At 44.3% G+C, this 15,121-nt stretch overlaps 1 protein-coding gene across 2 annotated transcripts in view; it reads left to right on the top strand.

The window, feature by feature from the left end:
* The first annotated feature begins 8,768 nt into the window (after positions 1-8,768).
* The window catches only part of MARCHF4 (membrane associated ring-CH-type finger 4), a 150,909-nt gene continuing 144,556 nt past the window's right edge, over positions 8,769-15,121 (top strand). For both annotated transcript variants that reach the window (XM_084829476.1, XM_084829487.1), the window contains exon 1: positions 8,769-9,284. In XM_084829476.1, coding sequence (XP_084685602.1) covers positions 8,769-9,284 — 516 coding nt within the window. The remainder of the gene's footprint in view (positions 9,285-15,121) is intronic.

Below are 15,121 nucleotides of genomic sequence, written 5' to 3' on the forward strand. Positions count from 1 at the left end.
GAGGACATCTTTTTTTGGTGTTAGTTCTAGAAGGTGTTGTAGGTCTTCATAGATCCGATCAACCTCAGCTTCTTCAGCCTCAGTGGTTGGGGCATAGACTTGAATTACTGTGATGTTGAATGGTTTGCCTTGGATTCATACTGAGATCATTCTATCATTTTGAGACCTGAGGGGCTCATCTTCTGGCGTCATATCTTTTAGCCTTGTGATACGTTCCATGGGGTTTTCTTGGCAGGAATACTGGAGTGGGTTGCCATTTCCTTCTCCAGTGGACCACATTTTGTCAGAACTCTCCACCATGACCTGTCCAGCTTGGGTGGCCCTGCACGGCATAGCTTATGGCTTCACTGAGTTACACAAGCCCCTTCACCACAACAATGCAGTGATCCATGAAGGGGCCTTTCAGAATAGCCTCTGGCTATTTCCTTGTCATTCAAAATGCTAGCTTTTGAAAGCCATCAGCTGATCTCCCCAAGAAAGGAAAGTTACTGGGCAACTTTGCCAAGACCATTAACCAACAAGGTATACCTCAGGTAATCTCATGATAGAAAACCCATTCACAGAAATCTTAGAGTGGTGTAGTGATTAAAGTGTTAGATTAGGACTGGGGAGACCTGGGTTCTAGTCCCCACACAACCATGAAGCTCACTGGGTTACTTTGGGCCAGTTACTGACTCTCAGCCTGCCCTACCTCACAGCATTGTTGTGACAATAAAATGGAGAGGGGGAGGATCATATATGATGCCTTGAGCTCCTTGAGGAAAGGCAGGATATAAACATAATTAATTAATATTAGAGTCAAGAGTCTCTTGCACATGTAGGGACCCCAGAGGTTATCCAGACCAATTCCATAACTGTATGTGTGCCTCTATATACACACACATGTGTACACAGAGAGGGAGCCCAGTTGTTATGAGGGTAAATTCCAAAGAGGAAGACATATTAGTCTGCTGTACAAAAAACAATAAACTCCTGGAACACCATAGGAACTAACAGGTTTATTATAGCATAAGCATTTGTGGACTGGAGACCACCACTTACAGGTGGGCTCTACTCCATAAAAGCTTATGCCACAATAACAGTCTGTTATTAGTCTTTGAGGAGCCAGTCAACTTTTTGCTGTGATGAGGACAGAACAATCCCACCCTTGTAGTCCACCCTGAGCCCCTTGTAACAAATAAATTAAAAAGTTGATGGGAGTCTGCTCAGCTCACATTGGTTTCCAAAGTACTCATTGACTGGTGGATTGGGCTAGTTAATCCTGCATTGTGAAATGAGCATTTCTTCATTTCAAGGATAGAAATAAAATGTACTGTTGTCACTCAAGCAGCCTGAAATGGAGCACTGTGTAGTTGAGAACATCAACTAAAATTACCAGGGTCAGGTCAACCATATCCATAGTACTCAGGAAATATCCAAGTTCCCAGTGTTTTCTGCCTGTCTAATGCCTAAATTCTAGGTCCCTTGAGGACTTTCCTGTTAAGATCATTACTGTATTTCTTGGGTAGTTACAACCATTTGGCCTTTGGCCTGGAGCCTTTGGAGCCAACCTGAGGCCTTTTATAATGACATACTCAGTTATATTGGAGAGTGTAATTAAAAAGTCACATTTTTGCTGTGAGTTCCTCATCCTCTTCAGCGCAGAGGGCAAACCTCTAGCTTGGACATTAGCTTAGGGCTTAAAAACTGGGAGGGAGGGGATAAGGGTGCTGCAATTTGGGAGGAAGGTACATGCAACAGACTCCGATTCCCCCCCACCCATCAGTCTGCAGTTTTACATGCTAAATCAAAAGGAGAAGAGACTGTGCTTTCTTAGGGACCCTCTGACTGTCATTTGGCTGATGTGGGAGAATCATAGGGTTGGAAGGCATGAGAAGGCCTTTCAAATAAATCTCTTGTAACAATGCAAGAAAATCTATGTACCAGCTTCTCATAGAATGTCCTACACAATCCACCACACTGTGTGTACCACAAGAAAGTATCTGCAAGGTTATAGCTCCACATGACTCAAGCTAGTGAGCCAAGCTACAAACTACAAGTGAAAGGCCCGACATCCTGGCATTGCTGTCTCTGTTGTGAGCTACTTGAAGTGTAATTGTTTGTGAGAATGTGACATATAAATTAAGGTCTAATCCAATTCTAATCTATTCTAACCAATCTGTCCTAGGGAGAAATTGCTGTCTGAACTCAAAGAGTGCAATCACTCAGAACCAAACTAGACAATACATTAAATGTGTGATCATAGTTACTTTTACATTTTTTTTAAAAAAAGGGCAGCCACCTGCTGGCCCTGAAGGGATCATAGCATGGAACAAGGAGTTTTCTAACCCTTCTCCCCCACCACTATTTTTTCAAAGGAACTCACCCCCTCCCCACTGTAGTAGGATCCCCAATAGGATCCTGCTAAGTGAACTTCTTCTGTTCTGCCTTCCTTGTTGTGCCTCCTTCTCAGCTAACAGTGCCAATCTCCCTTGCAGCAGATCGGACACCCGGGGGGCGGGGGAGAGAGAGCAATGTGCAGCCCAAACTTGTCTGCCCACTGGTTTTGTCAGAGATGCATGCAGCTTAATGATCCCACTCAGGGTTCTCTTTAATAGCATCCTCATCCAGAAAAGACACAGGAAGTCTTGCTGTGACACAACACTCATGTGAGCACAGAGGCACCTGATCATTTAGAGTTCAGCCAGGAGCCTTCGGTTAAGTCCCCGTAAGTGATGGCTTGCCAGGGGGATGTGGCTGAGAACAAAGCAATCAAGGCTGCCTCTGTCCCATTAAGGAGAGCTGAAGTGGAGCAGGAAGCTCTCTGCTGCTACTGACAAGAGTAGATGGTAGCAAAATGGGCTGAAGGAAGTGTTTGCTTTGTGTGTGATGGAAGAAGGTTCAAGAAGAAGCTTTCAAAATAAAATTTAAAAGAATAGCTGCCTCCCAGCTGTCTGCTTATTAATGGACAAATCAGGATATTATCTCTCTTGCAATGGTGCTCTCTCTTTCTCGGGGCTGTTTTCCATGTGACAGTGACCATGAAGAGACCACTAAAACACCCTGGGAAGGCCAGCCCTACCATTAGGCAGAGTGAAGCAGCCGCCTCAGGCAACAGATGCCGAAGGGTGGGGAAGGGTGATAATGTTTTAGAAGACAGAGCTGGGTGTGCCCTGTGCCCTCTAAGCTGGGAGCCAGTGTGGTGTAGTGGTGAGAGTGTTGGACTGCGAGCTGGGAGATCCAGGTTCTAGCCCCACTCAGCCACTCACTGTGAGGGTTCAGCACACAGAATAATCCAGGTTCTAGTCCCCACTCAGCCATGGAAGCTCACTGGGTGACTTTGGGCCAGTCACAAACTCTCAGCCCAACCTACCTCACAGGGTTGTTGTTGTGAGGATAAAGTGGAGAGGAGGAGGATACTGTAAGCCGCCTTGGGTTCCTGGGAAGAGGAAAAAAGGAGGGATTTAAATGCAATAAACAAACAAACAAATAAATACATAAATAAGCTAGTCTGCTTCCCTCCTGCCTTGCTTAGGATAGGAAGTTGCCTCCGAGTTTGGAGGCAGCCCCTATCTTGATAGGATTGTGCATTCGAGATGTTATAATATTAAGTGGTATATAAGTATTATTAATTAAAAGTAATTTAAAATTACTCAAATCTTGGACAAGGACAATCCTTCTCTTGTGGTCTGAGGGCCTTGTGTTCAGGGAAGTCCACTATAACTCCCATCATCCCCAGATGGCATGGCCATTGGAATGATGGGAGTTGTAGTCCAACATGACTGGAGGGCACCAGGTTGGGGAAGGTTGATGTACAGTATGAAAGTGACACACATACATTTACAAACGTGTGTATCATACAGGAACATCATACATACGTTTGGCAGAAGCTGAGATTGACTGTTGGTCCCTGTTGAGTGTTCACTCAGCAGCAAACATGAGTTAGCTGCTTTGTGATGAAATGGCTGTAAGAGAGCAGCAAAAATGTGATGCTTTTAGAACAGGGAGGAGGCGGTGGGTGACTAGCAGTGACTTTGGACTGGATGATGGTGAAAAAGCTAAAACATAATCAAGGCAAGATGGAAATACTGTTGGTTGGGGGTTCTGATAGTCCTGCATTAAATTCTGTTCTAGACGGGCTTGCACTTCTCATGCAGGATGCCCCAGTGATGGCAGTGGCCAGGAGTACTCTTGGTCAATTCTGGCTAATACACCAATTACACCCTTTCCTGGAGAGACAGCAGACTTGGCCTCAGTCGTTCAGACTAGATTACTATAATGTGCTTTATGTGGGGCTTCCCTTGAAGACAGTCTGGAAACTGCAGTAGGTCCACAATGCAGCTATGAAGGTTCTGTACAGTGGCTGTCCATTCAGACAACATTTCATCAATCTTCTGTTGGCTTCATTGGTTATGAGTTCTCTTCCAAGCTCTCTTCAAGGAGCTGGCTTTGACCTTTAAAGTCCCAGATGGTTTGGGACCAGAATATCTCAGGAACTACATTCCCCCCCACACACACACACATATCCAATATGAGCTTACCCAAGACCTTTTTCCAATTCAGAGACTCTCCTTTTAAGTTCTACTATTGTCTGAGTGTGAGTACCCAAGAGAAGGCCTCTCCAGTTGCGGATAGGATATGGAATGAAGAGAGCTATGCCTCACCTTCTCACCATTTGCTTTTGGATGGGCAGTGAAGACAATTTTATTTAAGCAGGTTTTGTTATAATCTGCTGCTTGGTGTTTTGATTTTGCTTCTTAGCTGGTTACTGTTTTTTAGGTTGTATTTTTAAACTTACTTTACATTCTACTGATTTTATGTTGGCTTCCTTGTGTATGTTTTGTAAGAAGGTAGGGAATAACAATGATAGTGGTGATGCATCATACTGTGTTGCCATGATGCTGCTTTCATACATTCCCTGATAGAAATATATATCTGTCTCATGTATATTCACACTGCCACAGCCAGCATGGAATCAAGGTTTGTGATAATGAAATATATTTAAAAGAACAACACTACTGGACAAAACACATACATATTAATGAGCAAATTAAGTGAAACCATACAGCTAATTAATCTGAAGGGCAAATGTTTGTCAGAGGATTCATATTTTCCACCCCACCTCTTTGAAATCTTCCGAATTGGATACAGAATTACACATATAGTCTAGAATCTAGATACTGACTTGGCCTGCACTCCCAAATTATCACTCATTTCCCAGTTCCCAGTAAAGTGTGTTAGAAGTAAATAGTTAAAGAAACTCAAGCAACAGAATGGATTGTTTGTTGTGCTAAAACATGCAGTTACTTACTTACTTACTTACTACATTTCTAATCTGCCCAATAACCAAAGTTCTCTGGGAGGATTTATTTAATAACCTGATTCTTAGCTGCCTTCATGAGAGAAAGGCATTGATATTTCCTATTTGCAAAAAAGGATTCATGGAGATGTTCAATGGCTGTTGTTCTTGGAGGCAGTGCTAGTGTCTTCCATGAGGAAACGTAGTCACACTGCTGCCACTCGAGCACAGAGGATGCAAGAATAAAGTCACACAGACATAAATACAGGGGCATAAGTATGCAGCTTGTAAAGCATGCATTGTAACAGGGAAAGGACAAGAGTCCTCATCTTCTGCAGAGAAACACACACCCAGATTGATCTGCATTTACCTTCCCCGCTAAAGACACATGAATAAATAAGAATAGATATACAGAGGCATGCATTCATGTATACAGAGTTTAGCACACCAACACTGACAGGAGTGCAGTGTCCCTAAAAGGCAAACACAAATTCATTAGCACCTGCTGAATATTGTGCCACATAGTTAAGCACACAGAGAAACTCATACAAAAACTTGCTAAACAATCAAGCACAGGCAAAACAAAAACAAAAAAGGGGGGGTACCAAGAGCACCTGATATACCTAAAATGGGGATACAGCTGAGAGAGCAATTTCTACATTCACAACTTCCCAAAGACCCACATAAAGAAAATGTGCTCCTCATACATAGATACAGATGTATATGCACATGCTAGTAAACATAGCTCCAAAAAAGCCAGCAATGACACATGCATACATGCATCTGTGCGTAAACAGTCACACACAGAGACCGTGTTCATATACATGTAAGGCACACTTGCAGATACGTATCCACACAAAGGGAAAAGCTGGGAGCGGGATCCACCTTTTTCCTTCCAAAGGGACTGTCACTCAACCATCCTTCTGTATTCATGCTGAAACGTGAGAGACAGAGAGACACATCCCGCACCACCACCACACACGTACCGGGACACACACAGCGGGTAGAGCTTGAAAACCCAGCCGTCTACACAGCCGCTGCTGTCTCCTCCACAAACAGGCACCAAGTACTATAGACGGACGCACAGTATGGAAACAGTGACGGCACCATGCCAACATCATATTTGCAGGAGTCAAGAATGTATACTGCTGTGTGTGCAGGAGGATGGAAACTAATATGGTAAGCGGCTGACAGCTCAGTGCCCTTGAATCTGTCCGTCCGTCCGTCCTTTCCACACCTCTTACTCCTCCGCTCCCAGAGCGGGTTGCATCAGTCCCCAGCAGCCTGACGTGCCAAGTTGGGGAGGGAGCTGTCCAGAGGTTTCTGGTGCTGAAACTGCTGCGGCTCTGACCATCTCCCAGCCACATTTTCTATCTGAGCAAGACCTCCCCACCAAGAACGTGATTCTCTCTCTCTCTCTCTCTCTCTCTTTCACACACATACACGCACACACACACGCACACACACACGCACACGCACACCCACTCCCCACCCCAAATGGTTTATTGACAGCGATTGTCGACACTGGAGGCGGAGAGAAAGCAAGGCTGGGCAGCAATCTGAATTCATCCTCCTCCCTCTTCCTCCCACCCCGCGCCCAGCCCCGCCTTTCTGTCTTGGCTTTATTTATTTAAGGATTGAGCAGCAGCAGGAGCCGGAGGAGGAGGAGGAGAGAGAATCACGTTCCACCCAGCCTCCCTCGCTCCCGCCCTTCCTCGACATCCCCATTTGCACTGCAAAACTATCCTCCTTTCCCATTGCATCCCAAGGAGGTAGCAACAGCCACATCATCACTGAAAGCCGGATGGGAGAGCAGAGGGGAGGCTGCCGAAAGGGAGAAGCCGGACGCTGCCCAGACGGTGGGAGCTGCAAGCAAAATAACACCCCCTGTTGTCGTCCTGCTTTTGGTCTGGCGCATCGTCTTTCTTCCAAGTCGTCTGCTTCTTTCCTCTTTTATTCCCTTTTAATACCACCACCCCTCTCAAAGGCGAGGATCCTCTATATACGTGGGGGCTGTTTGGTGTTTCCCCTCCCCATTCCTCCTTTTATTTTAAAGATTGCCATGGTTGAGCGTCAATGCCATTGAGAGAAAACAACCATCAGAGAAAGAGGAGGAGGAGGAGGAGGAGAAGGAGGAGGAGGAGGAGAAGGAGGACGGGGGAAGTGGCAGATGGAACTGGAGATGGTTGTAACGGCGGAAAGGAAGGAGCCGTATGCATCAAAAGGAGATCCCTGCTTCTGCTGAACCCACCTTTTCCTCCGCGTCAGCCACAATGGTCTGTACAGGCTGTCAATGCGTTTGATGACGTCCCGATTTTGTGAACGGGGAAAAGGAAATGTGACAATGTAAGAGCCACGTTTCCTTAGTCAATTTCATGAGAAAGGATAGACCAGATTTCTACGGATTTTTGTGTTGTTGTTTTTTAACGTCTAGGAGGGAAAACAATTCGAGGAATAATTAAGATCCACGTCTTTCTCCAGTGCCCCCTCCTTAAATAAATAAATAAATAAATAAATAAAAATGCTTGCGTGAGATCCAGACAGCTCCTGAAACGGGAGAGGTAAAACAAAATCCCACTGAATTTGGGAATCCAAATTAACCTCATTAATGCTAACTTCCTTTCAGGACTTTGAATATTTATATCGAGAATATTTTAATAAACAACATTTCAAGTAACCTGTGAGGATTTAACACTGAGGGTGTGCTTTCCCCTCTCCAAGAAATACGTGCATCTTTTTTTTTTGTCAATGAAGTTAAATTTTGTTATTACTATTAATAATGATGATAGCAACAAGAACTAATTTTGCATTTTATTAATTGTCTGCCCTACTGCTATTCTGTCAGAAGCACATTTTAAAACACTCCAACTAAATAAAAATAGTAATAAGGAGAAATACTTGACATGCCAAATACTTTTGAAAGAATAATATATTTTTCTTTCTCTCTCCACACCTTCTGGTGACTTGAATTCTCTCTTCCTCCCTCACTTTCTCCTTCTTGGAGTTACCAGTTGTTATCAATACCCTCCACGTTGTTTCTCTGAACTAACCTACCCAGGACGTTGGGTTTAGAAGACTTGTTTCAATTAATACTTCATTTTAACTCTCTCTCTCTCTCTCTCTCTCTCTCCCTTTTTAAAGAAAAAGAATACATTGTTGAATTATTCATAAAAACAAACAAACAGGAGGCGTGGAAAGGAGGAGGTCAAAAATTCAATACTTTGTTAACAGAAAAGGAAAAGAAAACCTAATTATTGTGTGCAGGTTTTTGTTTTATTGTTTGTTTGTTATCTTTTTCTTTTGAAACGGGGCTGCTGTGAAATATCTAAAAGATCTTCCTGCAAATTCTACTTTTGTTATTAATCTATGTTATCAATGACGGTTGGGTGGAAGCCAAGAAAAGGAAACGGAAATTAACTTCCCTCTTGTTGTTGGGCGCCCCCTGCCGGCCCAAATTTTCCCACCCGTGCCTGTCTGGAAGGGAAGGCACATGTTAATACCAACTAGTGCGATTGCTTTATGGTACTGTTGCTGCGGATTGCTGATCCCCAGACAGATGTTGCGCCACCAGGGTCTCCTCAAGTGCCGCTGCCGCATGTTGTTCAGTGACCTGAAGGTCTTCCTCCTGCGGAGACCCCCTGCGCCCCCTCCTTCCTCGCCACCGCCTCTCCCTCCCATGAACAGTGGCGACCAAGCCTTGAGCTTGCAGGCTTCGAACAACAACACGCTGACTGCTCTGTATGGAGGGCCAAGGGGACCTTGGAGAGCGCCGGCTGCCGTGGGTGGTGGTGGTGGAAGAGGAGGAAGAGGAGTGGGGACAACAAGCCCTCCGGAAGAAGAGTGGGGGAGCCCTGGGGGAGAGGGCGAGCAGCCCATGTCTATGAGCAGTGCCTCCTCCAATGACTTCTGCAAAGGAAAGGCGGAGGATCGCTATTCGCTGGGGAGTAGTTTGGACAGTGGAATGAGGACCCCGCTCTGCAGGATCTGCTTCCAGGGCCCAGAGCAGGTGAGTGGGTGAGTGTGTGTGTGTGTGTGTGTGAGAGAGAGAGAGAGAGAGAGAGAGACAGACAGACAGACAGACAGACAGACAGACAGACAGAAACTGCCTAGTAGGTGTGAAGTGATATCCTCACACCTTTTAAGCTGAAGTCTTCTCCCCACTCCTTTCCCCCACCCCCCGCAGCTGCTGCCATCCCACCCTGGACTTTTCCACCCTGATTCCTGACCCAAACTGGAAAGGCCAGTGACTTTAGGATATTGGGGGGCTTCTGTTTTTCCTCCTAGGGTGTTCCATTTCTTTGTGTCTGTTAAGAAGGCTGGAGAGAAAGAGAGAGGGAAGGAGTCAGGGAGTGAAATGTTCCAACTCAATAACTTTTGATGGAAAGAAGGCCCAGAGCAAGCACACACAAATGCAGACACAAATCCCAAAGGCGGGGGGAGAGAAGGCAACACCTCAAAAGTCTCGCAAGGACCCGGGGCTAATTTCATCAGCAGAAGCATAGTCTACACAGAGATAAAGTACAGATGGACAAACCTACAGGTAAAAACACCAAACTCCACCACCTGTATAGCTGTTCTGGTGATGGAGTTTGTTCAATTACATTCCTGCTAGTTCATTCCAAAGCAAGGGATACACTACCCTGTAACAGGCACGGGTGAGAGAAAGGCAGGTTAATTTCCTTGCAGAGGTTCTTGTGAGGTACATTTCACTGAAAGGAGATGCTCTGTTTTAAGTTTGTGTGCATGAATTATCTTTATGTGTCAGTCAGAATCTACAAAGATAGACTTTGCTTCAACTTTGCATGGCACAGGGCAAAGCTGGCACTTGGACATAGACATAAACCCTGTTATTATTACTCTCTTATTACTGATTCAGTGTTTTGTTTGAGTTAATTTTCAAAACAGCGGGCTTAGATTTTGCTGAATCAATGGTTTGCAGCATGGCGGAGAAACAGAGACCATACTACAGCTTCTCCCAGATAGTATTTTAGAAGTATTGAAAAGACATTCAAGCATCATGTCCTTTCATTTGTTGAAATATGGTGCATAATGAAAGACAGTTCAATACCTCTTAGTGTCCAATTCATTAAACATCACTGTCTCAGGATGGCTAACAACTTTTTTCCAATGCTACTGAAAACATGCGCTCCTAATCCAAAATCTGAATCTCAGTGGTGCTCTGTTGGCTTTTCCTTTAGCAAATGTTTGAGCTCTTTAGCAAATATTTAAAGACTATAAAATAAACCAAAATAAAGAAACAAATGGGTCACTAAATGTGCCATTGAAAGCAATGAGATAACAACACTTTTGCGGGATGTGTATTTAGGAAGCATTACTACCTAATGATATCTTAATACGCAGAAATTATGAGCAATTGATGTTGTCCAACAGAAGTTTCAAACTTTGGTTTTTGACACGAGGGCTTACACATCACAATCAGATACACTGGTTCAGTCTAGGAGGAGTTTCTCTTACATGGTCTTTTCATGTGCACACACAAGTCTGTTACTGTACAACTCTCATTTGATTTACATGTGCTCCATGCAGGAGAGTTTCTATTGGTCATAATCTGGTATACAGTTGTGTACACTTAAGTACTATGGAAAGCAATGCAACTTGGGTGTTCTTAGCTCCTTGCTGTATCACAGACATTTATTTTTTTACATGGATATTCCCCTGCTCATGAACGGGTGTGTGATATCTGTGAGACCACATCAGAAGATTTACAAAAGAAAGTGATGTGGGGGCAATAGAGTCAGTATATACAGTTTAACTCTGTAGAGTCAAGGTAGTCCCCTGGACTTGGACAATAAGGGCCCCAAATTTACCTCCATTCTCAGTCACTGTTTTATGGGCTGAGCTCCAGTGACACTATTTTTGAGCCTCTGTTTCCTATCAGTAAAGTGTGACGGTACAAGACTTACCTGACCATAATAAGGTATTGAACAAGTAGATGATGGTAAAGACCTATCCATGCTAAGAGCATTATAGAATGAATAGTGGTAATAAAGTAGGTGTGTGTGTGTGTGTGCGCGTGCGTGCGTGCGCGTATATATATATATATCCAGCATAACAGTTGGGGGAAAAGTAGAAATAAGCTTGCTTATGGTGACAGTCCTCTGAGAGGTTCGTTGTTGCTAGTGTGTGGAATACCAATATCCAGGAACCACAGTTTTAGAACTATAATTGTGTGGGGATAGCTGTCCTATGGTTCAAATGATAGCGGTACACTGTGGTTTGGAGTTTGGGTTATACAGTTTGAACTGTAAATCATACAATTCAAGTGGATGGTTCAGACTTGCAGTAGGCAATGTGAATGTGCGTTTGTGGGTGGGCATGTGTGTGTGGACTAGGTGGTCTTTTATCTCTTCCAACAATGGTAGTTGAACCAACTGTAAAACATTCTTCCATATATACACTTAGTGTAGAGTAACACCATAACTGAACTATTTGCAGGCATAGATACAGTGAGGCAGGAAAGGTTGATGGGTGCTCTGTGTCACACAGAACAACGGGGAACTACTGACTCCACTTCTAATGCCATGCAGGCACCAACATAGAAAGCACACCCATGAGATCACACTTCTGTCACCCAGATTGTATAGACCTAATTTCACACTGATGATGCACACTGAGGATCCAATCAGCATACAACCAACCTGTAGCACAGTGTAGATCTCACAGGTAAGCTGCACACTGGCTTATACCAAACTGCAGTTATGCACTAATATAGACACAGCCTAATATGATGGAGAGAAATACTGAGAAACAACATTTTAAAAGGAAAGGGTAACATACTGTATATCTTTAAGAATAGCAACTGATGATGTTGAACTACAGTCCTATATTTAAAGCATACAGGTATCAAAGGGCATCCACTAGGGGGTGACAATATTGGGAGGGGGAATGGAATACACCTTAAGCAGGTGTGTTTGGCACCTGTTCAGGACCACAATACCAAATGGAGTGCCTCTCCCTGTATGAACCTACCCATACACTATGCTCAACATGTAAGGCCCTCCTCTGAGAGCTCCTGTCACATTCCTTCTTCTTCTCCCTTCACAATCAACACACTCTAGGATACCAGGCTTTAGGCTCACAACTTTATTAGTTAATGACCAGGTTCCTTACATATGCAAATTCTAGGAAACTCTCAGGCTACAAAGGAAACAGCTACTCCACACAATTACAAATACCAATAGAGGAGCCGAAGTAGAAGACAGAGAAGTTACCAGCAGTTTGAACAAGAACTTCCGGACGAGACTACCCAGCGGGGGGTGCTCCCTTACAGTTGCTCCCTCCTATGTAGGCTATCACGCATAGCCAATCTGGAGGAGCATCTGAGCTCTGCCTCTAACTTTTCTCGCTTTGCTCTGCGACGGATCCTAGCATCCCTCAAGTCATGCCCCTCACTCTCCCCTCCCCAGACCTGGGTTCTCATGGAGGAGGAAGAAGGCCCTTCAGGTTGAGCCATCTGTATGCCAAGGTCTTGAGAAGAACGGCTTGCCATATCTGAGCTCACTAGGGAGGGGGCCTCCCCCAGTTCTGGCTGTTCCCACTCTGAGTCTGAGCTTCTAACTATCTCCACATGCTCAGATTCATTCCTGACAGCCTCTTCCAAGGGAGATTTGGAGGATGGCAATAAGGGAGAGGTCCTTCTTGGTGGTGGCCCCCCAATTGTGGAATGCTCTCCCCAGTGAAGTCCACCTGGTGCCAACTTTGTCATCTTTCTGGCACCTGGTTAAGACTTTCCCCTATTCCTAAGCATTGGATGGTATATGATGGGGCTTTTGAATGTTAGTTTTTAATCAGGGTCTGGTAGTTTTATTGTTAATTGCTGTTAAGGGTTTCAAACTGTCTTAAATTTTTGTATAGTAAAGGTTTTATATTATGTTTTATCATGCTGTCAACTGCCCAGAGAGCTTTGGCTGTTGGGTGGTTTAGAAAGGTAGTGAATGATTGGGTGAATGTTGGAAGACTTCTTTAGTTATATGCCAGTTGCTACCCTGCACTTTCACTAGAATGAGAGCTGGCTTCTATGAAAATCTTTTGTCTGAACTGGGCCATTAATGCCATGGGCAAACTCCATCCTTAGCACAGCAAATGTACTATTTGGCAGAAAAAGATTCCACTCTATAATTCTAAATCATGAAAGTAGGTTTTACTTGGGGGCGTGGTGGTGGTAATCCAGTTAATTTTTAGTGCAAAGGTCTGCTCATGCAGATTTTTTTTGGTAGAAGATGACATATCCTTTTTCAGGTAAAGGAGTTTGTAAAGTTGTACATTTTTGTTGTTCAGTTGTTCAGTCGTGTCCGACTCTTCGTGACCCCATGGACCATAGCACACCAGGCCTTCCTGTCCTGCGCTCTCTCCCGGAGTGTGCTCAAGTTCATATTCATTGCATCAGTGATGCTATCTAGCCATCTCATTCTCTGCTGTCCCCTTCTCCTTTTGCCTTCAGTCTTTCCCAGCATCAGGGTCTTTTCCAGAGAGTTTTCTCTTCGCATTAGGTGGCCAAAATATTTCAGCTTCAGCTTCAGTATCTGTCCTTCTCCTTCTCCATGGTATGACATCCAGAGCTGACTTGCCATCCTAAGGGTGCAAATGTTGCCATCTTCTTAGGAGGAAAGGAGCAAGTAGCATTTTAGTGTCCTGTAGTGCCTTGATTGTAATAGCATGGTGTGGAGAACATGAGTCTGAATAAGTCCTGCAGAAATGGCCACTGTGTAGAAAGGAGCAAATGCTCATGCAGTGCCCAGAACATGAAGGTTTAGTAAAGTGATTCATAGTGGGAACTGGGAACTGAATGGAACATGCATGACTTCCCTTTGTACAGGTGAGGGACAAACTGAAGAGACCAGAGCCATGATGGCGTTCTTGAAAACACCATTCCTTGGGAAGGCTCTGTAGAATTTATAAACAGGCTTCAAAGTGAAGGAATGTAGGCCAATGGGTGGGTGGAACCATAGCTCTATGATTTGCATGGAAAAGGCCCCAAATCACCAACTAAAAAAGGGCTATGGAGCAGGTGATGGGAAAATCCTCTGGCTGAGTTCCTGGAGAGCCACTGCCAGTCCAAGGAGAGCAGACAGTATTTGGCAAGATGGACAGATTGGTTGACCTGATTTGAGACAGCGTCCTATGCAAACAGGAGTTGGGCCAATATTGTGGCTGAGTTTTGTTTGAAGGAGGAAGATGAAACTGAGCAACAGGGGTTAACCCTCACTGTGGCATGGTGCCAACTCCAGGAACTACAAGAAGAGCAATGAGGTATAGTGGATAAAAGCATTGTAAACATGGACAAGGGAGACCCAGGTTCAAATCCTCACTCAGTTATGGCACTCACTGAGTGCCAACATTGCTTTGTTTTGGGAGTCTGCTAAAGACAGTTTTATTTAAACACACTTTTCCTAACTGACCAGCTGTGGGTTTATTGGCATAACTCGATTTTAAATATTTTATTCTTTGGTATTTTGATTCCTCCCCCCCCCCCATTCACTGCTCAGGAATCTTGATAGAAAGAGAGAGAGAGGTTTAATGTTGGAAATAAATAAATAAATAAATAAATAAATATTGGGCCGGTCACTCCCTGTCAGTTTATCTTGCCTCACAGGGTTGTTATCAGTGTCTATCTGTGTGTTTCTGTGTCTGTGTCTGCATGTAAAAATGGGGTCAGGAAATCTGCATGCATACCACTCTGAGGGCAGTAGGCAATGATATCATCCCACTAGTGCAAATGATGTTACGGTAGCAGAAACTAGATTCCAAACTATGCGCAAGGGGAGAATCCAACCAAAGTTACATTTCTGCAACCACTTGCACAACTAGTTGTGTGATCCATTG

The sequence above is a fragment of the Heloderma suspectum genome, chromosome 1 (assembly GCF_057233095.1).
Source record: "Heloderma suspectum isolate Gila_16-S chromosome 1, 16-S_ref, whole genome shotgun sequence".
Taxonomy (NCBI): domain Eukaryota; kingdom Metazoa; phylum Chordata; class Lepidosauria; order Squamata; family Helodermatidae; genus Heloderma; species Heloderma suspectum.